At 45.3% G+C, this 26687-nt stretch overlaps 2 protein-coding genes across 3 annotated transcripts in view; one reads left to right on the plus strand and one right to left on the minus strand.

Annotated features, from left to right (window-relative positions):
* The window catches only part of GET1 (guided entry of tail-anchored proteins factor 1), a 687994-nt gene extending 672331 nt beyond the window's left edge, over positions 1 to 15663 (minus strand). The window contains exon 1 of the mRNA XM_069636061.1: positions 15310 to 15663. Within this exon, the coding sequence (XP_069492162.1) occupies positions 15310 to 15399 (90 nt within the window). The 5' untranslated portion in view covers positions 15400 to 15663. The remainder of the gene's footprint in view (positions 1 to 15309) is intronic.
* Positions 15664 to 15744: 81 nt separating this feature from the next.
* On the plus strand, positions 15745 to 19055 carry HMGN1 (high mobility group nucleosome binding domain 1). 2 transcript variants are annotated; one of them, XM_069636063.1, is made up of 6 exons: positions 15745 to 16187; positions 17122 to 17151; positions 17273 to 17302; positions 17425 to 17478; positions 17973 to 18086; positions 18344 to 19055. In XM_069636063.1, exons 1-6 carry the CDS (start codon positions 16173 to 16175, stop codon positions 18380 to 18382), a joined length of 282 nt encoding a protein of 93 aa, XP_069492164.1. In that variant the 5' UTR covers positions 15745 to 16172; the 3' UTR covers positions 18383 to 19055. The 2 variants fall into 2 exon arrangements, with proteins under 2 accessions (XP_069492164.1, XP_069492163.1); XM_069636062.1 differs by having other exon boundaries at positions 15824 to 16187; positions 17273 to 17308.
* The last annotated feature ends 7632 nt before the right edge of the window (positions 19056 to 26687 follow it).

Consider the following 26687-nt stretch of genomic DNA (forward strand, 5'->3'; position numbering starts at 1 on the left):
CATTTGGGGGAACTTAGCAGAGATACGAGGGAGGCCCTAAATCGGGAAATTTCGGAGGAGGAAGTAAGGGGGGTGATAAGAGGCCTGCCAGCACATAAAGCCCCTGGTCCGGACGGCTTTACTGCAGTCTTTTATAAACTATTCATTTCACTTCTGGCGCCGCATTTGGTCTCATTATTCAACTCCTTCCGCCGATGTGGCAGGATTGCCCAGTCCATGGAAGAGGCTAGGGTCACCCTCATCCTCAAACCAAACAAAAACCCAGAGGAGAGAACGTCTTACCGACCCATTGCCTTGATCAACATCGATGCTAAGGTTTACACCAAGATTCTGGTGAATAGGCTCGACTCTATGCTCCCATGCTTAATACACCCTGATCAGGCCGGGTTTATTAGAGGAAGACAAACTGCTGATAACATCAGACGAGTGGCCCATATTATTGAAAAAGTCCAGAAAACAAACACTCCCGCGGTCTTGGTGGCTTTGGACGCAGAGAAGGCTTTTGACCGGGTGGAGTGGACATTTCTGTTTTGGGTTATGGAAAAAATGGGATTTGGTGGGGAGTTTATGACAATGGTGAGGGCCAATTATCAAGCCCCTACGATTAGGGTGATGGTGAATGGAATTGCCTCTAGGCTAATCCAATTGCAGCGGGGAACAAAACAGGGATGCCCACTTTTCCCAATACTTTATGCGATCTATCTAGAGCCTTTATTGCAAGCAATCAGGGACTCCACGGAGATCCGGGGCATTTCTTTTGGGGGGGGGGAGCAACAGAAAGTTGCAGCTTTTGCAGATGACATGCTGCTTATGCTGTTGGCACCGAGGGATTCACTCCTGGCGAGCGTGACTCTACTAGATGCCTTTGGGGCAGCCTCGGGATTAAAAATTAACACTAATAAGTCAGAAATTCTGAACTTAACGGTAAGGGCAGTTGATCGAGAGAGCCTGGGAAGGAATACTTCCTTTCAGTGGAGCCCGGGAGGGATTCTATATCTGGGGGTGAAAATCGTGGCGACTTTAGGAGGGTGGTATGCAGCGAACTCAATGCAATTAAGGGGGACTTTTTACGATGGAGGAATCTGAGGGTGTCATGGATGGGGCGGATAGCCGCGGTTAAGATGGTCACGCTCCCGCGCTTGTTGTATCTTTTTCAGGCAATCCCACAACCGGTGCCGGCTAGTTTTTTCAAGGAGTTGGGCAAGTTGACGAGAGAGTTCATTCGGGAGGGGAAAAGAGCCAGGCTGGGGGCTAGACTGCAGATGGCACCTAGGGATGGGGGGGGGGGGGGGGGGGGGCTGGCATTGTCAGATTTTCGCCAATATTATGAAGCTGCACAATTGCACATCATAAGAGAGTGGCTGAACGGAGACGCGGGAATGCAAGATAAATTATGGGTGAGGATGGACAGGGCTGTGGCGCACCGGAACCTAGCTGAAGTATTGTGGCTCCCTAAGGAGCACAGACCCAGGCATCTCTACCAGAGCACTATTACTAAACTGATGGCCGATATATGGGACAGACTGTCGGATCCTAGGGGAATCACTACTTTCCCATCCCCTTTCACCCCCCATTTTCGGAAATGGGAATTTCACCCCGGGTTTGGAGAGAGGGGCATTTGCAAGGAAGTGGGAAGGAGGCTGCAGGAAATTGTGTGACATGTTCCGGGATGGGGAAGTGTTATCATTTAGCGATTGTAAGAGGAAATTCGCCATACAAGAGAGTGACAGATTCGCACAGATACATCACTGGGTATTACACCCGGAGGTCAGATTCGCGGCTACTCGGGATCCAACCCAATTTGAGAAATTCCTTCTCACTAACGATGGCACGAGAGGGCTTATCTCCAACATTTATGAAATGTTGCGTGCAGCAAATGCAGAACTCCTTGGGCTTATATGCAGGAATGGGAACGGGTTTTGGGGCGGGAAATAGGTAGGCTGGAATGGCAGGGACTGTGGAGGAGAATACCCAAATTAGCCAAAGCTTCCCAATTACAAGCGGCATGGTACAAGATCTTATTTGGATGGCATTACACCCCCGATAGGCTACATAGGATATACCCCTCAGTATCGGGGGAGTGCTGGAGGGGATGCAGGATGGCAGGCACGGCGGAGCATATTTGGTGGAAGTGCTCGAAGATTCGAACTTTCTGGGAAGAAGTACGGGAGGCACAGGAACAAGCCTTCGGTCGGGAGGAGGTGGGAACTCCAGTCCAGATCCTCTTGGGCATACGGGGTGCCGCGGAGGCATGGGAAACCAGAGGGAGGGAGAAGGCAAAAGCAATCTTGACCTTGGCAGCAATGTTGTTAATTGCACAAAGATGGAAAGGCCCGGAAGTCCCTAGATGCCAAGACTGGCTCCGGATGATTTGGGAAATTGTAGCCCTGGAGTGGGCATCCTATGCCATGAAGGACAAGGTTCAGTCCTTTGCGGCTGATTGGGGCGAGATGCTGAATGTGCTTAAGGACGATTTTAGGGTGATGTGGTGCCCGCAGCGTTTGAAACTGTTGGATTTACAATGAACATTGAGTTGCAACCCGAGTGAAGGGTGAACTAAGACGGTCAAGCTAGTTGCCAAGGAGGGAGGGGGGGAGGAGGGCATGTTTCTTTACCCTTTGTTATGTTGCAAATTTCAATAAAAACAGTTTACAAAAAAAAAGACATACAGACTTGACAGAGTGCTGGTGTGTTTCCAAGAAGGTAGTAGAGGGGGGAGGGGGCAGATCAGTGTGTAGCATGCACGGTTAAGTAAACAGCCAGGTTTTGAGCGCTTTGCAGAAAGCCCAGTAAGATTCTTCCGCTCTCATTGCATGTGGTAAGTCATTCCATTGTTTGGCTGCAATGGATGGAAAGCTGGAATGTGATCATGCCCACAATCCAAACGGTGAGTCTACCATACAAGCTTATAATGAAGGGGAAAATAGGTCATACATTTCTGATGCCAGCAGTTGGCAGCTCACCTCAATGTATAAATTAGCCAAAGCTTCCCAATTACAAGCGGCATGGTACAAGATCTTATTTGGATGGCATTACACCCCCGATAGGCTACATAGGATATACCCCTCAGTATCGGGGGAGTGCTGGAGGGGATGCAGGATGGCAGGCACGGCGGAGCATATTTGGTGGAAGTGCTCGAAGATTCGTGTAGTTGGTAGAATTTGTGCTCAAGTAAGATGACTTGTGTGTTTGGGTTTGCCAAAGTCAGGCGAGTGGCCGGAAGAGGCTTGTTCCTTGCTTACTGCTTATAAATCTAACTGCAGCATAAGAGAACATTCATGTTCATCCTTAGGCTGCTGTCAACAGTCACGGAGGAAGGTGGAGGTAACAAGGACATCAATAGAAGACAACACCATATTACTAGAATGTACGGGATGCATTTTTCTTAGCCATTTGCAGATGAAACCAGCAACTACAAATGCATTCCTTGCACTAGACATAATCGCCATACACAGCTGAGAACAATTCCCATGAACTTTCGATGGAGCTGCATGTCATTAGCATAGAAGTAGGAGAGGTTCTGGTTACTGATTCCAACCATGAGAGGCAGCACGTTAATGAGCAAAGGGGAAAGAGGAAGACTCTAGGTAGGACTCCATGTGCCAATTTAACTGATTGCCAAACAGTTGTCAATCTTACTATGTTTCTTCTTGTATAAAGGGGGCTAACAGAGCCATTCAACTCAGATATAAGACACTGATTGAGGTCATTGGGTAATCCAGAAGGATGTTGTGCACAACTGTGTTGTAGCCTCTTGACACTTCCAAGAGGATGAGCACAGATAGAGAGCCATTGTACAGAAGATTCAAGACATTATCTCATCGCAGCATGTGTCCAGGGTAAATGCTATGAAAACAATGTGCTGGTGCTGTGAAATGACCACTTTCAGGGTTTTTAAAGAGCCAATGAAAAAGGGATATTGGTCCTTAAATCCGTTTTGTGCATGTACCTGCATTACAGAATTGTATACATTAATTGATCAGTATTGCAGTCAGAGTGGTAGTTGGCCAAGTCTTTTGGGTCAAGAGTGGCATGATGACAGAATACTTGAAATTCTCAAGGATGACAGTCAGAGAAAAGTAAAAAATTGATAGCAGTTGCCACGCTTTGGCTAACTAAGAACAACTGGTGTTGACTTATGTCGGTCAGATAGCACAGTGAGCTAAGCGCTTGCCCCTGATATCTGTATGGAGCCTGCTGAGGCAGGTTCACATCCCAGCAGGGTCAACTCAGCCTTTCATCCTTCTGAGGTCGATAAATTGAGTACCACTCTGTGGGATAATAATGTCTTCTGTTATTTGAGCACTCTGAGATCTATGGTGTGTAGCGCTATATACGAAATACATTATTATTATGTTAGGTGGAGCAAATAAACCCTTCTTACGGTTAAGACCCTGACATGATTTAAACATTTGAAATCAACAAATGTTCTCTGTGAACGTGCCGCATTAAAAAAAGAGCATGGTCTTCCTGCAAGACCAAATGTTCAGGTTCTTTGGACCACACTTTGTAATTTAGATCCTAAGTGGTAACTGGATTGTGATCATCACAAAGCAAAAATCATTTAACGCTATGCACTTCGTGGTTGTATGATATGATATGGCATTTATAACGCACCTATACACAAGTGTTTCGAGGCGCGACGAGGCAAGGGAGGGAGGACAGAGTGACGACAGAGACAACGATCTTACTAGGCCAGGTGTCATTCAGATTGCGCAAGTGCATGGGAAGGGAAAAAAGGGGGGAGGGACAGTGCAGTACATGGGATAAATAGAATAAATCCAATAATAGTAAAGCAGTATGGCCAGCTGGTGGCAAGTGCAAGGGTTGAAAACATACTATTTGCAATGCTGTGGAACTCTTACAACAATTGGCAAAATCCTCTAAAGAAATGTATAGAATTGTATAGAACATTCCAAACATCGAAATCTCTTGTCTGTTACTGACTCTCTTGCAACTTTTTTAAATGCGAAAATCTGATCTCTACTACGCCAAGAAATGTTCTCTTATTAATTCACTATGCCCCCTATTAATACACCCATGGTGGACTGTTATAAGTCTATTCTGATGTCACCCTCTAACACCCATAGCTCAAGATGCAGTTGAAATGTGTACATTTATTAAAAAATGAAAATCTTCTGGATTTTCAATGGAAAAATCTGATGTTCCCGATCATACTACTTTAGTAAATACATTTGTATTCGCTGTTAAATGACCTTCGGGCTGGAAGAAGGCTGCTGTCTTCTCATTATGAAGGAAATCTACTTTGGATCCGACAGTTGGGAGTAACCTTTGTCTTATTTCACTTAGCCCATGCCCATTTTGGAGCAGATAGTGGCTGACCAGTTGCAGCCAGAAGTCACATCTTCATCGAAAACAAGCTTGTTTCCATCCAGGTATGGGTACCAAAACCACCCTGATCACTATCATGGACAACTGAAAACAAGTGGCTGATGGGGGTGTAGCAGCGCTTATTTTGTTAGATCTGTCCTCTGCTTATGACACTGCTGACTATCAGGTATTAATAGCTTGGCCTGGAACTTCGTGGTTTGTCTTGGGACTAGATTCAATATTTCTTGTCTGAACATATTCATTCTGCGTTGGGACCGCCTTTCTCTTCTGGATGGCCTTCGCTGACCTGCAAGGTACTTCAGATCTGACCCCACTTTTATATTAACCATCTGGCCTTGCTTGTCACATTTTATGGCTCGCCACCTTGTCATGGATTTTACTTTGTGCCATCATTGGCTTAAGCTCAACAGCTCTAAAATGTAGATGTTGGCTCCTTTGTCATAGTCGGAGACCTGGTCCTAGGTATTTTGGCTATTTTGCTTGCTCTGGTTCCAGTAGTAAATTATACTGAGAAGTGTAATGCTTCTTCGTATCTCTGGCAAAAACGTTTCTGTGGTGCAAGTAATTTTTTTTCATCTGCGACTTATTTGTCTTATCCACCCACTTCCCCCTTTTTCTGCAAAATTGCCAGCTGTCAATAGCTTCATTTGTAGCCATCTTGACACTGCAATTCCCAATTCTTAAGGTTTCCCAAAATCATCCTTTTGACATTGGAAACACTACATTTAGGAGTATAGGATTGTAAGCATCTAATCATACTTTTTCCGTGTTAAAGTCAATGAACTGGTTAACAATGAAGAGCTGTATCAAATTCAGGGTTATTTGCCTTGTATTTAGCACCTTACAGTATAAGCATCCTACTTTTCTTCCTGCCACATTCTCAGTGTAACCCCCAGCCCCAGTTTGCTTTGCTCAGCTTCACCAAACCTTCTTGTGGTTCATGGTTCCGCCTTGCCCGTGTTTGGGTGCGCTTTCTCAATTAGCTATCCTCTGGAATTCTCTTCTTGTCGTGCACAGATCGATGGGTATAGATATAAGCACCCACATTGATGTGTTTGTTGAATTCAAAATCTATGTAGAAAACCTAGGCTGAATAGAACCCTACCTTTACATACAACCGAGATCAGGACTTTTACTATAAATTGCGTAATAACTAATGTGCAATTGAGGACTTTTTAGATATGTGTTTTTATAAGGAAATGATTGTGAAAATTACATTTTTTGTGATTTGTATACTTTTTTTTACTGATTGCTGTACTTTACACAAGCAAAAGTCACTTTTGTGGTAGGATGCACTGGTCACTTTCTGATGCTTTTATTGTGTGTTTTATATGCTACATTTAATAAACAGAATTGTTCAATAATTTATGAGGTGTTCCCTTGTGAAGGTTGAATTATCCTGGACAAATAGTTGTTCCTTGTGTGATGGAGTTCGAATGAGTCGGATTACATCATAGTAACACCTATTTAGTAGTTTCCATAGAGAGAGAGAGAGAGGTTGAGAGCTTTAGAGTGTTTGTGTTTCATGCTCAGATCGATGTCTGATCTTTTTCATTTAGGAGCTGTAAGAAGCAGCTCCTTACAATGCTTTTATTCCGCGCTTCCAAGTGCTCTGTCATTTGTCATTCCAAGGTGGGCAAGGGCACATTGCGCCCGTCCAGCGGACTGCTGCATGGTTAGGTTGTATTATACTGCATATTAGGAGTTCTGTTTTGGATGGGTTGAACTTAAGTCTGTTAGAGTACACCCTGCCTCTTTGCCTAGTTACAAGCATGTGAGGCCCATATTGCTGATTAAATCCAGTAAGGGGTCTTGGGACATATCAAGGACGTAGTGGGGGTCCAACTCCCGGAAGACCCTAAGGTGATACTGTTGGGGGCTGCAGTGGAAGACATTTATCCAGCAAGCGGAACCAGGGCAGAATGACATTAGCACAAGTGTGGAAAACAAAAGAAGGTCCAGTAGTGGCTTTGTGGTGGGTCAAGATCTGGGGGGTGTTGGCCATGGAAAAGATATGCGATCTGGCACGGCGTACTTACCAGAAGTTTCTCAACGTATGGTCCCCGTTTTATGATCATGTTAAATAAGGGGAGCGGTAATTAATTCGGACCAGGGGTGCTTAAAAGATTCTCAACAATGTGAGCGGGTGAAGAAAGAAAGAACCTATGGACTAATAGAGTGCAAGTAGTTGATCGACACATGGAGTCAAGCCAAACATAGTTAGTTGTTGGTTGGGGGTAGTGACTTTGGGAAAATTGAAAACCGTGGTGGTCACTTGAGAGCTAGAGGACTCTGGAAAAGATGGTTGTTCACTTGTCTATCGCTGAACGAATGTCATGTAAGGACTCGAATTTGAAAGTGCAGCTCATTTGAACACGATTTTGCATTGCTCTGGTGGCATCACTTGAATAAAAACTTTTTTTTTTTAAAACAGTAAGGGGGTAGGAAGGTTTCTGTATATGTGGAACATTGGGGTACTTCATATATCAGGCTATGGGCTGTGAATGCAGAGGCTACTGAAAACCACACCCCATCCCAGAAAAGAGGAACCAATCAATTTTGCAGGCTGAGGGACACTCAAAGAACGACACCCCCAGCAGCAAATTAACGCCCTGCTCCCACCAACCTATGTGTACTTGGATCTCCTGTGGTACAAATTGAATGGAGGAGCAGGGCTGGGAGTCTTGGTAACACAAGCTTGACAGGTTTAACAGGAATGTTAGCCAATTGCTATTAACTTTGCCCTCTACTTCTCATCCAAGACGTTATTCCCTCACCACCCTCCCTCAACATTAATTTGCCTGACTTCTTCTAACCCATCTCATCTTCAACCTGCCCCTGCAACTCACCCACTAAATAAACTCCCATCTTAAGAAGAGCTAACACATTGTTTGCCTATGTGGACCCTTTTCATCCTTAGACCTTCAAATAACTGACATTAGTAATCTCTTCGACCTTTCCTTGTGGGATCAAGGGCTAATCCCAATAGACGCAGTATGCAACTCATAGTACTGCACTACTGTTAAAAAAGATGCCAGCCCAACGCTGGCTACCCACCACCTAATACAGCACTGCGCTGCCCTAGAGCTAGGTCTTCTCTTTAAACAATAAAATAAAATAGGAGGATCTTCCCCACCTCTTCGAGGTAGCCACAGTGTTATCTATAATAAAAAGAACCCTGCAGTAGACTCAAACAGTCCTGCTGACTAGAAATCTGTCTGCTTTCTCAGCACTCCAAAACCCTAGAACAAGTGGTCTTCAACAATTCATCTCTTACCTAGAAGCCAATAAACTCTGTGTCACTCAGCTAAAACAACCATTGTGTCCAACTTTGTTCCCCAATTGCCACCATAAACCCTCCTTCATTCTAGATCTATGCCGCCTCTGATACGGATGGCCACCCTACCTCCTTCTGACCATCTCCAACCATAGGATAAAGGATAGTAAACCTGTGGATTGCCTCCTAGCAATACTCCCCTATCTGATGGACCTTTGATAGCACTCTCCCAGTCAGTGCCCCCTTTGATCAATCAAGGACAGTAACTCTTCAATTTACATTGCTCCTGACATCAATACATTCCCCTTATGTGTCTTATCATATCATTTATATGCTCCTGTCAATTAAATGTTCTTCTATTTCTGAACATCTGACCTCCTCTAAGACTGAATTTGGGCGATCAGCCCAAAACACTTGTTGCCACATCAATGCCTCACTCCCAACATGCTGACCCCCTGCACAGAGGCTTGCATTCTTGGTGTACCCTTTGACAGTGATCTGAAGCTTCACCACTTAATCTCCACAGACACGGCTGCCAGGATCAACGAGCTGACCTCTCCTCACCTACCACACAACCAAACGCTTTGCTCCATGATGGTACTCAGTCTTCTAGACTATTGCTTGTCATCTTCTGGGCATCCCTCCACCCCCAATTGACAAAATTCTCTGCTTTTTCACCTGTAATCTTTATAACATCCTCTAATCGCCCCAACCTCCCCTACTGGCTAACTCTCAATGCACCAGAGGCACACCTCTGGTACATTGTCCATTAATCAACTAATCGAATTGCAAGACACTCACTTTAAAGAAATGCCCCTGTTCTGTTTGTGTTTCTGTATGTATTTATTGTTGAACGGCCTTGTCATCAAAAATACCCAGTCCAGGAAGACCGATGGAAAATCAGCTGTCCGCCATGTAAAGAAACATGATGGTAAAGACATGTGTGCTCTTTTGTTTGGACAATGTCAAGTATACCTGGCACCAAATGCTGAATGAGGTCGGAGGAGTAATAAACAGTGTCCCCCCTAACGAATACACCAAGACACTTAAAAACAAAGTAGAGCAAAAGCGAATCAGACGGTACTGAAAAGGCAGCCAGTGGAGTAAAAGTAGTATAGTCACAAGGAGTCATACAGAAGAGTAGGCGAATAGAAGAATTATAAATAGAACAAGGTGGGGTCAATTGATAAGTAGGGAGATCAAAAAAAGCAGAACAGCAATTTAGACATGAAAAACAAAGAGCTGGGAAAGAAAAGGACTAGCTTTTGAAGCATTAAATAGATGGAAGCAGCACACCCAGGGAGTAAGAGAAATATGGAGGGAAAAGGAAAGTGTTGTATCAAAGATTATCACAAGATTGTGGGTATGGGGTGTGATAGGGAGCAATGAAGGGGGGACAAGGGGAGACTGAATAGTGAAGGCAAAGAAGAAAAGGACCACAGCTTTAGAAGTAATAAGATTAAGAAAGTTGCCGGACATCCAAGATTGAATGGCAAGAAAACAGGGAGAAAGAGTTGCGTGATGAGATTTCGTAAAAGCAGAAAATGAAAAGAAAATCTAGGAGTCATCAGTATAGAGGTTGTGGGAGAGAACTGAAAGAGGAAATAATAGAAGCTAGAGGAATCATATGAAGATAAATTATAATCAGGACATAGACAGCAGCTTGAGGAACATCATATTGTAAAAGTTCAAGAATACATTCCAGCTCAAGCAAGGGAATAAGTGTGATTTGTAAGATAAGACCAATCCCCCCCCTGATCTTCTCCCACCTCCCCTACTGGCTAATTCTTGATGCACCAGAGGACATTCTAGAACAGAGCCCTAAACAATAAGAGAGAAAGTTGTTGTGGTCGACAGTATTAAAGCCGACAGACAGTTACTAAAATTATACACATATTTTAGCAACAATGCCCCCCCTCTCCCAGGTGGGCCTTTAAAGAAGCCAATAGAATTGTCCTACCGAAAGACAACAAAGACCCCACAACCCGAAAAACTACCACCCAAGCTCACTTATTAACATTGACTGCAGGATCTATGTCAAAATTATCCTAGATTAAAGAAAGTCCCAACAAATTTGATCAAAAATGATCAAGTAGGTTTCATAAAAGGAAGGCAAGCTGATGCGAACACTAGACCTGGGAGGATAGCTAGGTGGCAACGTGCTCGCCTTGGAAAGAAGACGACACAAAGCAACACAGGTTCGATCCCTGTGTCCGCTCTTAAAAACCGCTGCTTAATAAGCGCATTATAAATATGCAACTAATACATATTCTCCTGTTAACACCCGGGCCGTGTGAGCGCTTTAAAAATGCAAATAAATCAAATAAAATAGACTCCCGTTTGACATAATAGGCCTCACTCAGAAACAAAATTGTCCATGGTGCTAGACGCCAAGAAAGCACTTGATTGCCTAGAATGGAAATTTCTATTCCAAGCACTGAGACGGCATGGCATAGGTAAGGCCTTTATTAATTAGGTCAAATGCCTTTACCACTCCCCGAGGTCTTCAATCCCGGTAAACGGTACACTCTCCTCCATATTCCCCCCCTGAGCAGAGACACTAGACAAGGCTGCCCCCTATCACCACTTCTCTATTTATTTGCACTTGGAAAGCGCCCAAGCCCGAGGGCATCAGGGTGCTGTTTCAAAACATGTTACATTTGTCTTGAGAGAAGAAGAGGAGAGGGGAGAAAAGAACAAAGAAAACATTAGGGAGGGCAAGCCGGTTAAGGGAGGGGGGTCTTGCTAATTAGGCAAGAGAGGGTAAAGGGGGAGACCTAGGGGTGAGGCTTGATAAGTTCTAGTTTTGGGTGGTGTGTGGGGGCAGCAGTTCTTACACAAAGAGCCAGGTTTTGAGCGCCTTGCGGAATGGACAGTAGTCAGTTTCTGCTCTTAGTTCAGGTGAGAGAGTGTTCCATTGGGTAGCACCTACTGTAGGGAAACTGGCACCCCCTGCTCGCCTTTTTCACCGTTGGAAGGATTAGACGGTGTGCCTGGCCGGTTCTCACTGGTCTGGTCGAGTTGAAGCATTCCATTTTTCTGGCTAGGTACTGTGTTTGATACACATGTGTGAGTGATTGAAAGGGTTTTGAAAATGATCCGTTCACGGACAGGGAGCCAGCGAGCTTTTTTTCTTGTGGTGGCGATATGGTCGCTGTTGGATATGTTCAGGGCTGCTCGTAGGGCAATATTTTATATTATTTTGAATAACCTGTAGTTATGCCACGTTCTGCTTAGAGGTGCCTGCAAATAATGCATTGCACTAGTCCAGTCTTGCGTTGGCTATGGTTAAGCAATTTGTCAGGGAGAGGAAGAGCCTTGTTGAATTGATAAGCATAGTTGTGTAGGCGGACGAGGACGCAATGGCTTTCACTTGTTTGGTAAGGGGTAGAGTGCCATCTAGGTGGACACCTAGCATTTTAATGCAGGGGTAGATAGGAATATGGTTACCATCTATGCAGTAAGAGAATTCTGTGCTGAGTTTCTTGAGCATGGTCGGCGAACAGACTAGTAGGATTACATTTTTCTTGTCATTCAGGCATAGGTGGCTGGGGGCTTTCCAGGCCTGGATGGTGGCATATATTTTGTCGATGGAGATGGAATTTTCTTGGAAGGAGCCTGTAAGAGGGAGGAGGATGTGGGTGTCGTCGGCATAGTTGGATCGGACATTCGGCAGGAGCAAAGGAGGTCAAAGAAGGGTTTGACGAATATATTGTGGAGAGATGGGGAGACGCAGGAGCCTTGAGGGATGCCACAGGGAATGGGGGGGCATGTGTGGTGTCTGAGAAGACTCGTGGTTCGGTTTTCAAGGAATGAGGCTATCCATGCTGCTGATTTCTGGGAGAAGTTTGCTGAGTTTGTGAGTTGGTGACAGAGTGTTTTGTGGTCTACCAGCCCGAAAGCGGCAGATAGATTGAGCAGGGTTAGTAGGGCTGGTTTACCTTGGTCTTTGAATGAGTCTAGTTGAATTCTGGAGGTCTAGGAGTGCTGATTCAGTGCCGTGGCCTGGCCGAAAGCTGGATTGGCGCATGCCTAGGATATGGTGTGTTTCAAGGTAGTCTTGAATTTGAAGGTAGGCAGCCCTATCCAGGATCTTAAGGAGGAAAGAAACTGTGGTGATGGGTCTATCATTGTTGGGTGGCAGGGGGGTCTAAGAGTTTTTTTTTTAGTAATGTTCGAACCCATGCTTCTTTCAGACTAGTGGGGACCTGGCTAGAAGAAAAGGATGCATTAATGAAACTTGTGATGACGATGGGATAACGACTTCTGAACATTATTTAATGATGGGGGCTGGGCATGTGTCACCTTTACACTTAGAAGGTTTGAGGTTTTTAGGGATGTTGGTGACTTCTCCCTTGGAGACGTCTTTGAAATTAAGGGCTGGTATGGAGTGGATAGTTGTTGAGTTAGCTTTGAGGGTGGGTGATGGGAGGACTGCCCTGTTCTTTTCAATTTAGTCTTTTGAATGCTGATGCACTAGGCCTCGTCTTTGATTATGGTACTAGGCGGCTGGGATGGGGTTTCTAGTTCTCCAAGGATTTTGAATAGTTCATGTGAGTTGGAGCTGGCTTTGGCTATTCTGGCGTTGTAGGCTGCAGCTTTAGCACTGATGGCTTTTTTGTAGTCTCTGGCTAGGGATATGAAGGCAGTTTTGGCGGCGTGGTAAGGATCTCTTTTCCATACGTTTTCTGCTTGCGCCAGATTAAAAGGTCAATGGAGAACCATGAGTTGATGTGAGCTTTGAACATAGCCTTGCTAGGACAGAGTGGTGCTACCAAGTTGACGGCTTTGGTTAGGGTGTTGGAGTATATATTGTGATCCAAGTCCACTAGCAGAGGGGATACTGAATTGCTGGTGATGTTTTTGGAGCTGCGGGTGATCACTGGTGGGAGGCTTATGCTGTTGTGCAGTTGTAAATTGAAAGAAGGGAAGGTGAAACTGATGACACAGTGGTTGGACCTGGTGCAAGGTGTGTTTGAGCTGATCGTGATGTGGCTGTTCAGGTCAGATACCGAGTCCAGGGATCTTCCTTTGATGTGTTGGGTTGGTAACACTGAGAAAAACCCAGGTATGTGAGGGCATTGGCTACTGTAGCTGCTGACGTGTCCATGGGGTCGTGTAGGCCTAGATTGAAGTCTCCTAGGAGTATAACTCTTGAAGAGGGTTTTATGCTGTCTGAGATGAGGTGCGCAAGTTCTTCGTCAAAGGCAGTAGGGGGCCTGTACAGGATATGCAGTGTGACTGATTATGTGGGGGATGCCGCGAGTTAAACTGGGAGAATTTCGCAGTTAGCTTTAATATAGCTTAGGATTTGTCTGATTTGGAGTGAGGCTTTGTGTATGAGTGTGACTCTCCACTCCCTAGAGCATAATCTGACATTCCTGGTCACGGTAGTAGTGGGGATAGGGTGGGGGCACTGCTGGATCTGTTTGGTAGTGTGCAGGGCTGAGGGTGCTACTGTGATTTGGAGGTTAGGTGGGGTGGTCCTGTCTTTGGCACTCAAGCCTCTGCTGGAATCCATTACAAACAATCGGAGCATTACAGAAATCCAAATCCACCAATTCAAAATAGCTGCATATACGGATGATGTTATGCTTTTTCTCTCTTAACCCAGACTCTTCCGTGCGCGCACTGTGATACAGAGAGAACTTCGGGAGAGCCTCAGGTTACAAGCTAAAAAATGAAAAAGTAGAACTACTGCCTCTATCACGTACATGCATAAAAGAGGACTTGGAACGCTACTGGAAAAAAGACTACATTAAAAATCTGGGAATTGACTTCAAACCAAACTTCGAATAACCCATTTCCAAACCTCCAGAATAAAAAAAAAAAGCGGGAAAAGGAGATTGCTTTTTTATTGTTGAGGTAATAAGGACTTTACTGGCAAGCCCCTGTCTCGAATGAAATGTTAGTATGCACACAATCGTTACCATATCATTGTGTGTGTCAATGGAAAGTATACCAATCTTGAACGTGCGACCTATTTGTTTACAAAAACGCAGACCTCAATTATTTTCAACTGAGAACATTTAATGAATATACTTAATGTTCATAGTTCGCGGCTGAGGGCCACGCTAGAACATACTGTGTACGTGTAGTTCACCAAAAGCCCCATTTGATGCAAGTCACTGGTTAATTAACTCAAATCCCAAAATGCTAAGGCGGTAAGGATACTTGTAGCCAAAATAAGAAAGATTTTGGATGGCCTGCGTGTAAATGAGCACAGCGCACTTATTGCCTTAGTCATGAGAAATTCATACGATTCTTCTTCCCCGCGCTAGGAGCTCTCATTGTGGAAACATGGTTGGGGGGCACGCAAAAAAAATGTACGAGGTCCTTCATTTTGCGGTCCCTGCTCGTTGTTCATTCGATTTCAAACGTGTAGCCAATGCATAGGGAACAAGGACGCACGTTTTACCGATTATGTAGCAGCGTTTGACCACGATCACCAATAAATATCTGAATGTTGCAATTGAAGAGAGGATTGGACATTACAATTGGTGCTTGTCGCTCACGTTCCCCTAAATCGGGGGGGCGATACGGTTAATGCAAACGTGTATAATTAAACTTAAGTAAATGCGTTCTGCCAAGGCACAATACATTTTTTTTTCTGAAAATGCCCCGGTCCAAAGAAGGAAAGCGTTAACAAAAAGCGTTATCATGCCCCGGTAGTTACTTACTATAGAGGAAAAGGAAGGGAGCAGGATTTTAAAGAGGTTGCAGAGAAATACTGAGCAGAGCACCAGCAGCCAAGCACAGCTCTCCGCCATGTTGCAGGGTACCGTCACACAAACACAAGCAACACGCGCTCTCCGGTGCTGTCAAGCAAACCCCACCCCTCTCGTGCAAGGCAACCTGCGCTTCTCCCGCCTCACACTGCTCAAGAACAGTATACAACTACACAAAGAGTACAACACACTCTCGTTTAATAACCCCAGCTTTAATTATTAATTTTGCGTTTTGTGCGGTCGTGCCATCAGCACCGCAACTGCGCACAGGCACAAACGTCGAATTCGACGAACGTGACGTGAAAAGAAAAACGCATGTCACGTGACGGAGCCAGAGCCAATCAAGTAAAGGAGCTGTATTTACCAGCGCTTCCAAAATGAACGTGAAAAAAAATAAGCGTGGGGGGGAAGGGTTGCGGGGGGAAAGCCGATTTACTATCGCACCCCATCCCCCAGTGGGGGAGGTAGGTAGTCGCAGAAAAATCCCAGAGGCGGGATAGCAGAATGACTGGCAGCTAGGACTACCCATACAGGTGTCTATGTTGTGATTTGAAAGTAGCCCCTTTGAGCAGAGTCAACCAATGAGCGACTAGCGGGTCCCTCTCTGCCCAGGTTGGACCGGTGATTCCATGGGCGGGAGGGGACAAGGGGGGGTCCAATCCGGTTTGATCTAGTTCTGCTGGCTAGCATATTAACTGCTTGGGAGCGCTACTGAGCAAGGTAGTGTCTTGTTCTCAGCGCACGGTGTAAGGTCTGTGCTTAGAAACAATCTGCAAGCTTCCCGCCAGTTACAAACCGCACCAAGACCTGCCAGGATGCCCAAGCGAAAGGTGAGTTTTATGCAATATGTTGCATTTACGGTGGCTAAATGCATTATACAATGCGCTTTTCGGTATTTGATGTTCGAAACCTGCATGCAGAATTGTAGTTTACGAACGGGGGAAATGCATGTTTCTAAGTTCCGCTTTCATTGTAATGCATTTTGTGCTGCTTAACGGCTGGACACGTGTACGCGTTTTAACGTGTCGCTGCAACCAACCTTTGGTGGAATAATGTGGTTTATGCACTGACTTTCGTTAGAATCTTTTTCAAAGAGATGGAATCGTTAACCCGCACCCTTTCGGTTATCGAATCATCGATGGTTTATAACGTGAAAATGTCGAGTATATACTGCGTGTCCTTTGGGAACATTCTGTATTCTAACCTCGTCTACTTGTATAGTGTCGACTTGCAACTGGTAGGGTCCTCATGGACTGCGGTGGGTCGAACTGGATTTAGGTTGGGTTGCATTGTAGAAATGGCGGGCGTCCATGTATTTTGGGGGAGGGGCGGTAATTACGGCAGGCGTCGTGTGTAAGGCTCGGGTTCCCCCCCCCTCTGCTTCCCCGGGAAACCTCGTGCTAAGTGGTCTGTAAGCTTATTCGCGCTTTTTTAATTTCGTGCCCTTGTTTATCGGGCGAGGACAGGGTATGATCTTTGCAGTCTCCTGCACTTACGCCTCGACTCTTGTAAATGGCGCCCAAGAGGCGAGGTTCTGCGCAGTCCAGAACGTTCTGTGGCCGTTTGTCATATGGTGACGGGATCTCGGCGTTAGGAGATTCGAACTGGTGGCGGGAAAGTGGGTTGGGCTTCATGACGTAGCTGCGAGTCTGCCCACAGCGGGAGAGCAGGCTCACGGCTACCTAGCAACTAACTTTCGCTTCTTGCATGCTTGATGAATCTGGTCTTTCATTGTCTCTCACGCTTGTTCCCTCCATTTTTCAGGCCAATGATTCAGCTGCAGCCAAGGATGAGGTAATTATTAATTTAACTGCATTTTAATAAATACATGCCTAAATTTACCAAGTTGAGGATATATTTCGCATTTTATATACAACGTTATGTTCTGACGCCTGGATTTTGTTGCCCTGTTTAGCCCAAGAGGAGGTCTGCACGACTATCGTCTGTAAGTGTACGTTTTTTTTTTTACTTTTTTGAATGCGTCGCTCGCTTTAACAGTTTAATCATCTGACTAGTATCACTAAAAATCCATTGCATGGGGCTTTAACGACGGTCTTGCATTTACAGAAACCCGCGCCACCAAAAGCGGAACCGAAACAGAAGAAAGTAGCGCCAGCAAAGGTGAGTGGTACTCTGAATCGCTCAATCATAATTCACCATTGTTGTATCCAGGCTACCCGCGGTTATAGGGGTGGGGGGATCCTGGGAGGCTTAATCCAGAACACCTGGAGGCGCGCTAGTTCCAGGCTCAAGTAGAAAGGACTTGCACTCTGGTGTGATAACTTTCCGTTGGATTACAAAAGATGCCTTGGAGAGAATTAAATTTTAAACGAGCCTATCAACCAAGAATAAACAACGCAGCAGTTGGGGTCTTTTGCATGTCTGGTCGATTATCGAGCATCTGGGAGGCTTTCATTGCGATGAGTCGCCCTTGTCTATTAACGCCGAATGCATCAACAGAATCGAACCCATTAAATGCGATGGTTCTGCCAAGCTACCCGTTTTTTTTAATTTATGGTCAACATATACCCCGTGTATATGCACCGTTGTGTAGTGCGTATATGTAATTGTGTATTAGTGCCAAATATGTGTTAAAAATGATGTGCCCCCTTTAGGAAAAAGCTCCTGCTAAAGGGAAGAAGGGTGCAAAGGGAAAGCAGAACGACGATGCCAGCAAGGAGGCAACAAAGGACGATTTGCCCTCAGAGAACGGAGAAACTAAGGATGAGGTTAGTAGCCTATTGTCTTTGTGGCACGGGTACTGAAGAGAAACTGAACATTAAAGTAGTATTTTGATCTCGGGAAGATCACCGTCAGGATACTAACGCATTCATCCAACTTGTTAGCGGCCGTGCATGCCTTTCCGGAACGCACATGATTTATTCAGCTCTGGGGGTAGCGCTTACTGGGTGTCGTCGGAGGTCTCAAAGATTTTAATATGTCATATCTCTAGTATGGTTTTAAGCTCTTATTTGGTTTCTTTCAGGAACCAGCTGCCGATGCTGACAAAGAAGAAAATGAATAGAATGCCTCTCGGTGGTCCCACCCCCTTCACCCTCCCTTGTACAATTCAGAGGAATATTTTTATCGGCCTTTTGTAAATGCGAGTTTTTTTAGTAGTTCTAGCGAACATTTTTAAAATAGGAGGGAATCGTCTCACATCCTACCTACCCTTTTTGTAAAACCTATTAGGATATCTTGTTTAAATCGAGGTGTGAACTGTTTCTACGGCCATCATGGAGTGTTCCGAGGCTGCATAGCATTTTAAACATTTCTCTTGCTTCAAACGGACACGTTTTTAACAGAAGAAGCCTAACGTAGAACGGATAGATCTGGGGTGTAAACCTTTTTCATGTCCTCACATTGTTCACTTGTGCTCCCATGGTGTTGGCTCTCTGGATCTCCCTCTAAGAATCATGTACTATGTGGCGTTTGGTAGCTTATTTTATTTGTGAGTACTGTGAAGAATGGATCCTCCCTGGGATGTATAGTGTGGTAATACGGAAAACGGGACTTTCTGCATAGCAGAGACAACTGACTTTCAGACAACTGGTACGTTGTAATCCATTGAACTTTTATTCTGACCGTGGACAACGCTATGTATTGTTATTTTATTTCAACACTAAACATCTACTGTACAGATTGTGTTAATAGTGTGTACACTAAACAAGAACCAATAAAATCTTGGTTATAAAGTACCACCGCAGTATGTTTTTCTCATTGGTTGTCTGGCCACGCACTTTTTTTTTGTCGGAATTTGGCTTAACTGCATGGGGGGTGGGAGGTGTATTTGGCTCCTACCAGTGGAATAACTTGTTTTTCATGCAGGTTCATAATGCATTTCTAGTTGTGACCTTTATCGTTCATGTTGGGCCATTCATATTTTACTATGGTGGGGTATATACCACATTCGTGTCCCGGTTGGGAATCTCGCGAGGGGGTAGAGCCCATGACCAAGCGTTAATTCGGGCAGGGCTCATTTCCTTGCTGGGAGGACCTTGCTGCTCTTCCGGCATGTTTTGATGTGCTGGTTTGACTTTATGCACTTGGGACTAATTTGACCAACACTCCTGCACATTTCCGCATGCAAGCCCTGTGTCGCCTCTGAAATTCAGACCCCGAAACAATCCTGCAATTGCCAATTGGAACTGGCTTACATTTTCCTTGTTCATCTTTCGCAAAGCTAAACTCGCCCTGTGAACTTTCTCTCGCATGCACCTCATGCAAATGGACATCACCTAACTTACTCATCTCTATCTCTTCTCGCCCTAGTATTCACCCTGCTCCCCTATCGGATTACTTAAATACGATACAGAATTGGTACCATCTTGCCACCAACCTACTTTGTGGTCTTAGTGGCGACAATACTTTTGTCCATGTAACTTCTCTCCTGGACCACTTTCCAATCTGCAACCGTTTTAACATTTAAACCCTCTGCTAACATAAATGTCCCAGAAAGCTATTGCCCAGTTCTTCCCCATTAGTCAATTGCACAGCGGTTACCTTCATTCGGGTCGCCAATGGCCTCTGAAATTCACGTAATCTTGCTTCTACAGTCAACGTTCCACTGAGACTGCACGCGTGCAGGTCTCAGACTTTCTATGCTCACCACTGCCAACTTCAAGAGAAAGCACTAAGAGCCATGGGTTTCGAGAACTTCATGTTGTCTGTATCGCCTCCTACCTGCAGCGTGCTTTAAAACCTCCCATAACGATGTCATTGGGCTTCTGCTCGATGTTTTCCTTCCCTGCTACCTCCTAAACGTTACCAACTGTCACTGGGTGGTTTATGCTCTACTCTCTAGTTTCCAATGCTACATGGCATGCTCTTTTGCCTGTAAACTAGAGTAACTTTTTGATTCTAACCTTAGAATCTGCTTAGTAAAGGCCGATGCCGTCAATATTGACTCCCTCTACATTCGAATGCAGGATTCGCACGTTTTTCTTCGGGAAACGTTAATTCAGGCTTTGATTAACATCAATTCCTCTCGAGATTGCGACACACTGAACACTGAGGAGTTCGTCTCGTCATCCGTTCCGACACCCAGTGGCACCTTGATGAAGTTATGGTTACCAAGAGAAGGCCCATTGAACTGTTTTGTGCTTTGGACCGCCTCTAATCTTGTAGGTTAGTCAGGATCTTTATCTTACATTAGGGGGGTATGTAGCCTACTGTAGTGTGAGCATGTTCTGGCTCTGTAGTTGAGCTTGCAGGGTTTATGATGGCAGTCACATTTTTGGTGTGCTGCGTGGGCGTTCGTGGATTATTTTACTGGGGCAAAGGCAGATAGTGGTTTGCCCTTGGTCCCTGTCCGTATCACTTAATTTTGTCCAATAATCCTATTTGTATACACACGAACACTGAATTCTGAACACTTATTGTGCCCCCAATCCCGTTTCTCCTAAAACTCGTGACTGCACATAGTGCGATTTCTGGTGGTGACGGCTACAGGCTGCATAAGAAAGTGAGGGGTTCCATGTTTTATCCACCAGTATGGTATTCGTGGCTGACTTTCTGGAGGATGGTAGTACTCGGTTCTTCATTAATGCATGTCTCAAACCACCACCACCTCCTCGACATTAAACAGCACCCAATAATCGAGCGCTCGGATTGTACTAATTGGATTTATTCATATCGAGTGGATGATTGTAAAGAGCAGTGAAGTTGTTAAATGTATTGGTAAACGCATGGGTGCCGTGGGTCATACAATCTTGCACTAGAGCCCGTCACTTGTCAAGCTGGGGTTGACTTCCATTTCCTCAGCCGAATAAATCACCACAAAGCCCCACTCGGCCATGGATCACCATGGCCAAGTGTCTGGGGAGCTGCGGGTTATCTATTCCCCTGCATTCGCTTCACCAGCCGCCGAGTATATTCTGGATTTTCAGTTGATCGTACTTCGCAAAAACATAAGGGCCTCATCAATTCTGGTAGCAGGCTGATCTGCATCTCCTCATATTGCAGTGGCCGATGCATGGAAAAACCATCCCTTTACAGCAGCCCTAAATCCGCTGTGAAGAGACCAATGACACTTATACTGCCAGTGTGGCCACTTTAGTGGTGCCTGGATAATGGCAACAATGGTAGTTGGACAAGTAACCTCAAGTAGTGTAATTTGCAGAGTGGTCTTGTAATACCAAGCCCGGTCTCTGTACATACGAATTGTTACACTCCCCACCCACCCCCAGGCATGCATCTAGAGCATGTTTTGTGTGGGTCAGTAACTTGGCCCTGTCGAGAGGATATTGGGCCCTTCTCAACCCGGGTTGGAAGCCAAAGGTAGTCCTACCTCGGAGGGGGTTAATGGTACTGATGGGGCCCCAGTTCTTGTCCCCTTTGCAAATACCGATCTTATTGTGTAGTGCCACCTTACATCACTTCATAACGTGTTATGAAAAGCTGCCCACGTGCTTTCACACCAGAGGTGGTAATCGTACAAGTGCACCACTCGCAGGACGATAGCCCATCGGTCCTCCACGCGATTCTTGCTGGGTAGATCCTGAAAGGAGAGATGTCCTATGCAATCTGCATGCCACTACAACATAGAATCTGTAAGATCACAAGGGGGTTGGACAGAAGCCGCATAAAACTCCCCAATGTCTGGGTGCACAAACGAAACTGTTGTGGCTGCACTATCCTGTTTCCCTTATGGGGGACCGTGCTTCGGCACACCTAGTTTGCAGACTGGGCCGCCGTTTGCACCGCAAATGGAAGGCGGTGGGGTATTTTGATACATTTTGTAATTGGGCTACCTCCTGGGCGGGTAAAACGCTTGTCTAGTGCCAGACAACCAATGCGCGGGAGGGGGGGGGGGGGGGGATTGCAAGTTGTGGGTGGTTTGGGTGAAGGCGGTTGCAGGCCAATAGAACAGTAGGGTACAGTGGAACGTGGAGGCAATTTTTTTGAAAAGGTGAATTGCATGGCACGAGCAAGTGGTACTGTCTGGTGATTATGCTTGCGTAAGGTTTTTTTTATATAACGCTCACCACAAAGGTATCTAGGCGCGAGTTTACATGTTAAGTAACGTACATGTATTTTTCATTTAGATAGAATAATTCACGTTAACGTGAATAAGTACATATGAGAGATGGCATAGTACCTATTTACCAATACAATTTTAGTGTACAAAGTGCATGAAACAAGGTTATTTGCTACGGTGGTATAGTTAATCAAATGGCAACATCTCATTACGCTGTGAATAACAGAAATTGGATTAAACGATGATACCAAAATACCATAACAAGAATTCTAGGTGGATGGAACAAGACATCAAACAGCTGGGTACGTTAGGTAGACCTCCCAAGACGGCGAGCTGATTCATGGGTAGTTATTTAAAGGACCATTAAGCTGTCTCTGTTCTGAGATCAGAAGGGAAAGCATTCCGCAATTTGGAGTTTAAGACTGGAAAGCGCTTACCCCCGCCCCCACAGATTTTTCACGTTTATATCTAGGCATAAATTGATTGGTCTGGGCGGATGTAGTTGGTCTGGCAGGTTTTTGGTGAATTTGCAGTTTAATATTTGGATTTGTTTTGCAAGATAATGTTAAATGGGAGGCACTGGACCTTTTGTCTGGCAGCTGTGATGTGTTCAGTTTATGTATGTTAAGGGCAGCTCTAAGATAATTATTCTGTAGTTTGTTTTGGTTGCATTGACCAGTGCCATCATATAATGCATTCTGCATTAGTGAAGTTTAGATAGTATAAGGGCTCTTGCTAAAATGATACTGCTTTCTGGTGGTGGTAGTGCGTGGTACACCACCAGAGTGGCCCTCTGGTGGATCTGAAAAGGAAAAGGGGGGTGAAGTTAGTGGGAATGAGTGGGATAAGTGGAAGAGGTGTCAAGAATGGTCTGCATGCAGTTAGCTTTTATAGGCCACTGAGGCTGTGGCATTTATTTGTTTAGGGCAATGTTGGAGTCCAGGTATAGTCCAAGTGTGTTTACTTCAGCTACTTGGATGGTGTTATCAATGGTAAATGATTGAAATTGATTAGATAATTTATTAAGTCTGGTGCTGGTTCGCCGGTTGCTGAGGGTGAGAAGACTCGGTCCTATTTGAGAAAAGGGTTTTTATCCATGCAGTGGTTTTGGTTGAGAAGTGTGTAGCTGATGTCTAGTGCTTGAATAGTACAGTATGGTTGACCAGGTCGAACGCAGCATACTGGTATAACAGGAGGAGGAGCACTATGTTCCCATTATCCATTAACTCGTTGGGTTGCCTCTTCAGCTGCTCTTTTAGTACTCCATAGACTTTTTAGTCTTATGGTAGCCAAGTGTTGAGGTGGGCTGTTTGTTTAGCTTTCCGCATTTTTAACAGGGTGATTTTGTCTAGTGCCAGAGAGATGGCGTGGTGGTCAAGGGTTCTGCCTTTCTTATGCGTGGGGCAGGTGATAGGATTCAGGGAGCATAATTCTGTGATTGTATTCGCTAATGTGGTGTAGTCTTTTGGGTCATTGAGGCAGATTAAAGTCGCTGAGGAGGATAATCTTAGGCCCTGGTTTGACATTGTTGGTGAGTAATGGTGTAATCTCTTCGTCAAGCGATGATACTGGACTCTGGTCTGTATATTAGTGTGGCGTTGGCGGTAAGGGCTATTTTTGCGGTGAAGAGCTCGCCTGCGGTGAAGTATTGGAGGGTAGTTATTTCTCTTATGCCCTATTGTAGTGAGCGGTTGTTAGAGTAAGTGATTGTGAGAGTGAAACGTTTTTTTTAGATTTTTATTTTTGGCGGCAGAGGTTCACAAAGCACGCACAAGGGCAAGAAGACAAGCCAACATAGGAGTTATAACATGGAGCACCACATTAGGCAGCAGCGACAATGACCGCGATTACAGCAGAGCATCACATAAGGAGAGAGGATACAAAGCTTCATATCGTAGGCGTAGATCCCGACTGAGCCGGGGACAGTCCAGACTTGGGTGTATCCTCGCTCTGTCTGTTAAGGTACGCATTAAATTCAGCCCATATGTTCTGTGGGTGGGGAGTAAAGTCAGGGGGGGGGGGGCTTTTCCAACACTGGAGAATACACTTCTTGGTAATCATACAGCTTAACTTTGCCAGGCGTCTAGTTTCCAGTTTTCCAGACCCCAAACAAGACTGCTAGGGGGTCGGGGTCAATTTCAGTTTCAATTATTGGAGAGAGTGTTTTAAGGATGTTTTCCCAGAAGTCGGATAGCCCACTACAAGCCCAGAACATATGAAGGTGGTCTGCCTTTTCTGCACTAAAACGAGGGCATGAGTGCACCGTGGTGGGGGTAAACCTAGAAATCCTGTGTGGAGTGTAATAGAGCCGATTTAGGAGTTTGCATTGTATAGCGCGATGGCGGAAGTTGAGGGAGACTTTCGAGGTGTGTAGGCCCATCAATACCCCCCCCCCCCCCCCCCACAGGCCTCACCGGCTATTTCTAGACCCAGTTCGTTTGCCGACTCATCACATGCCCTCAAGGATGGAGGTGTCCTGTAGGATCTTGTATAATGAGACGACGCCTCGGGCGCCGCCAGATTTAGCGATGTAGGCGATTGCCGGGTCATCAGGGGGCTCATCTGGAAATGAGGGCCATCTAGTATGAAATGCAGCCTGGAGTCTGTAGTATTGGAGGATCTCTAAGGTGGATCTGGTATGACCGTGTCTCCATGTCCGGTGATCGATGAACCTGCCTTCGGGATAGAAGTCAGATAGCGCCTGGTATCCCAGCATCCCCCAATGACAAGCCAAAGCTGTCATGTGTGGGTTCCAGGCCCGGGGAAGGCCCACACCGGAAGCCACTTGGTGAGAGTGAAAGGTTGACTGAGAAGGTGGGGTAGTGGAGGGAGTGGTGTGGATGAATCAGTAACATAAGGGTGGAGTTGCACGGTAGAAGAAATGAGATATCTGAGTGACCCTGCAGGAAGATATGCAGGGAGTAGAGGTAGTGCAGGGGGTAGAGTAGGATAGTGTGTGTATATATAGCAGGAAAGTAACAACTAGGTCTAAGAGGCATACTGAGTGGGTGGGGCCGAGTGTCTGAAGGCACATCCCAAATCTTTTGGCGATTAACCACTTCGTAGTGGAGGGCGAGTTTGTGATAATACCGGGGGGGGGTGGCTAGTCTAGTTGGAGAAGTTTATTTCCACAATGCTCTCGGATAGCCATCTATTAAATAGATAAAGGGTCAATATTCGTTTATTTGCTGCCATGGGGTATAGGGATCCTTGGTTTGTGGTCGGGAACACTACTCAATTTTTATTTGGTATATATTGGTCAGTAATACGACTTTTAATATATTTCATTAGTAAACAAAGAAAATAGATTGAGAAATATTAGGTATTTAGAAAATGTAGTCTTCCTTTATGCAACTATATTATAAACCATTACTGACCAATCCAGTCATATTAAAATCAAATCTGCATTTCTTGGTCAGATCTCAGTCACAACATTATGTACTTAAGTCTTTTAATAGGGGCTTAATGCAAACCCAAAGCCTGATGAGTTGGTAAATGTGACCATTGGCATTACCATCCATGAAGGTCTGCCAGTTGACCAGCAATCTAAACCCATTGAAACTGACCCGTATGCATATGAAACCATGAAGGCGGTGTCGCTTAATGCTAACCATGAATATCAATGGGCGGAATAGCCAACAAATGCAAAACTTGCAGACTCTTAAGAATGGTAATTCTTGTAACCTTCACCATTCGAATATGGGCCAGAAAGTGCTAGAAGAAATTGTGAATACCTCTTAATATTAATAATCATTGGGTGGGACAAGCAGCAACGTCTCGCCTCCCACTGGGAAAGTTGGTAAAATTGCTGGAACTCCAACCTACGTCCATGTTTTTATAGAATGTTTTTGCTGGGCCTTTTTCAACAACTTGCACAACTTAAATCGATCGGCTCGAGTGGCATTGCATGCGTAGCGTGGACAGAATATGATGGAGCTGTTTAAAAAGACACCAAGAAAAAGCCATAGTGAACGTGAAGGAGGGAGGCTGACGTACAAAAGGGGTCCCCAAATGTCCATTTGGAGAGTAACTTTGCATGTGTGGAGTTGAATTCGATTTGTAGGTGGTTTACGCCCAGAAGAGGCGGACCCAGGGGTGAAGCTGTCACCCAAAGTATAAGTGAAACAGAAATGTTTGTTGATTACTTTTGTTGAGAGAGAGAAAGGGGGCAATTCGTAGGGAAGAGGGAGGAGAAAAGGGGGGTCTTGAGAAGCTTCTGGAACGTAAGGAGATCCAGCTCAAGTCTGGGAGGGTCAAGGAAGCCATTCCAGAGGGAGGCACCTCCAGAGAAGAGATCTACACCACCCCCACCCCGCCTGAAAAAGGATCTGATCTGCAGAGTTGGAGCTAG

Source organism: Ambystoma mexicanum, chromosome 7p (assembly GCF_040938575.1).
Source record: "Ambystoma mexicanum isolate Mex_15411 chromosome 7p, UKY_AmexF1_1, whole genome shotgun sequence".
In the NCBI taxonomy this organism is placed as follows: domain Eukaryota; kingdom Metazoa; phylum Chordata; class Amphibia; order Caudata; family Ambystomatidae; genus Ambystoma; species Ambystoma mexicanum.

Coding starts and splice junctions, on each gene's coding strand:
- HMGN1 (XM_069636062.1), top strand. Junction 17,152..17,272: donor CAGCTGCAGCCAAGGATGAG/GTAATTATTAAT, acceptor TGCCCTGTTTAG/CCCAAGAGGAGGTCTGCACG. Junction 17,309..17,424: donor CACGACTATCGTCTGTAAGT/GTACGTTTTTTT, acceptor TTGCATTTACAG/AAACCCGCGCCACCAAAAGC.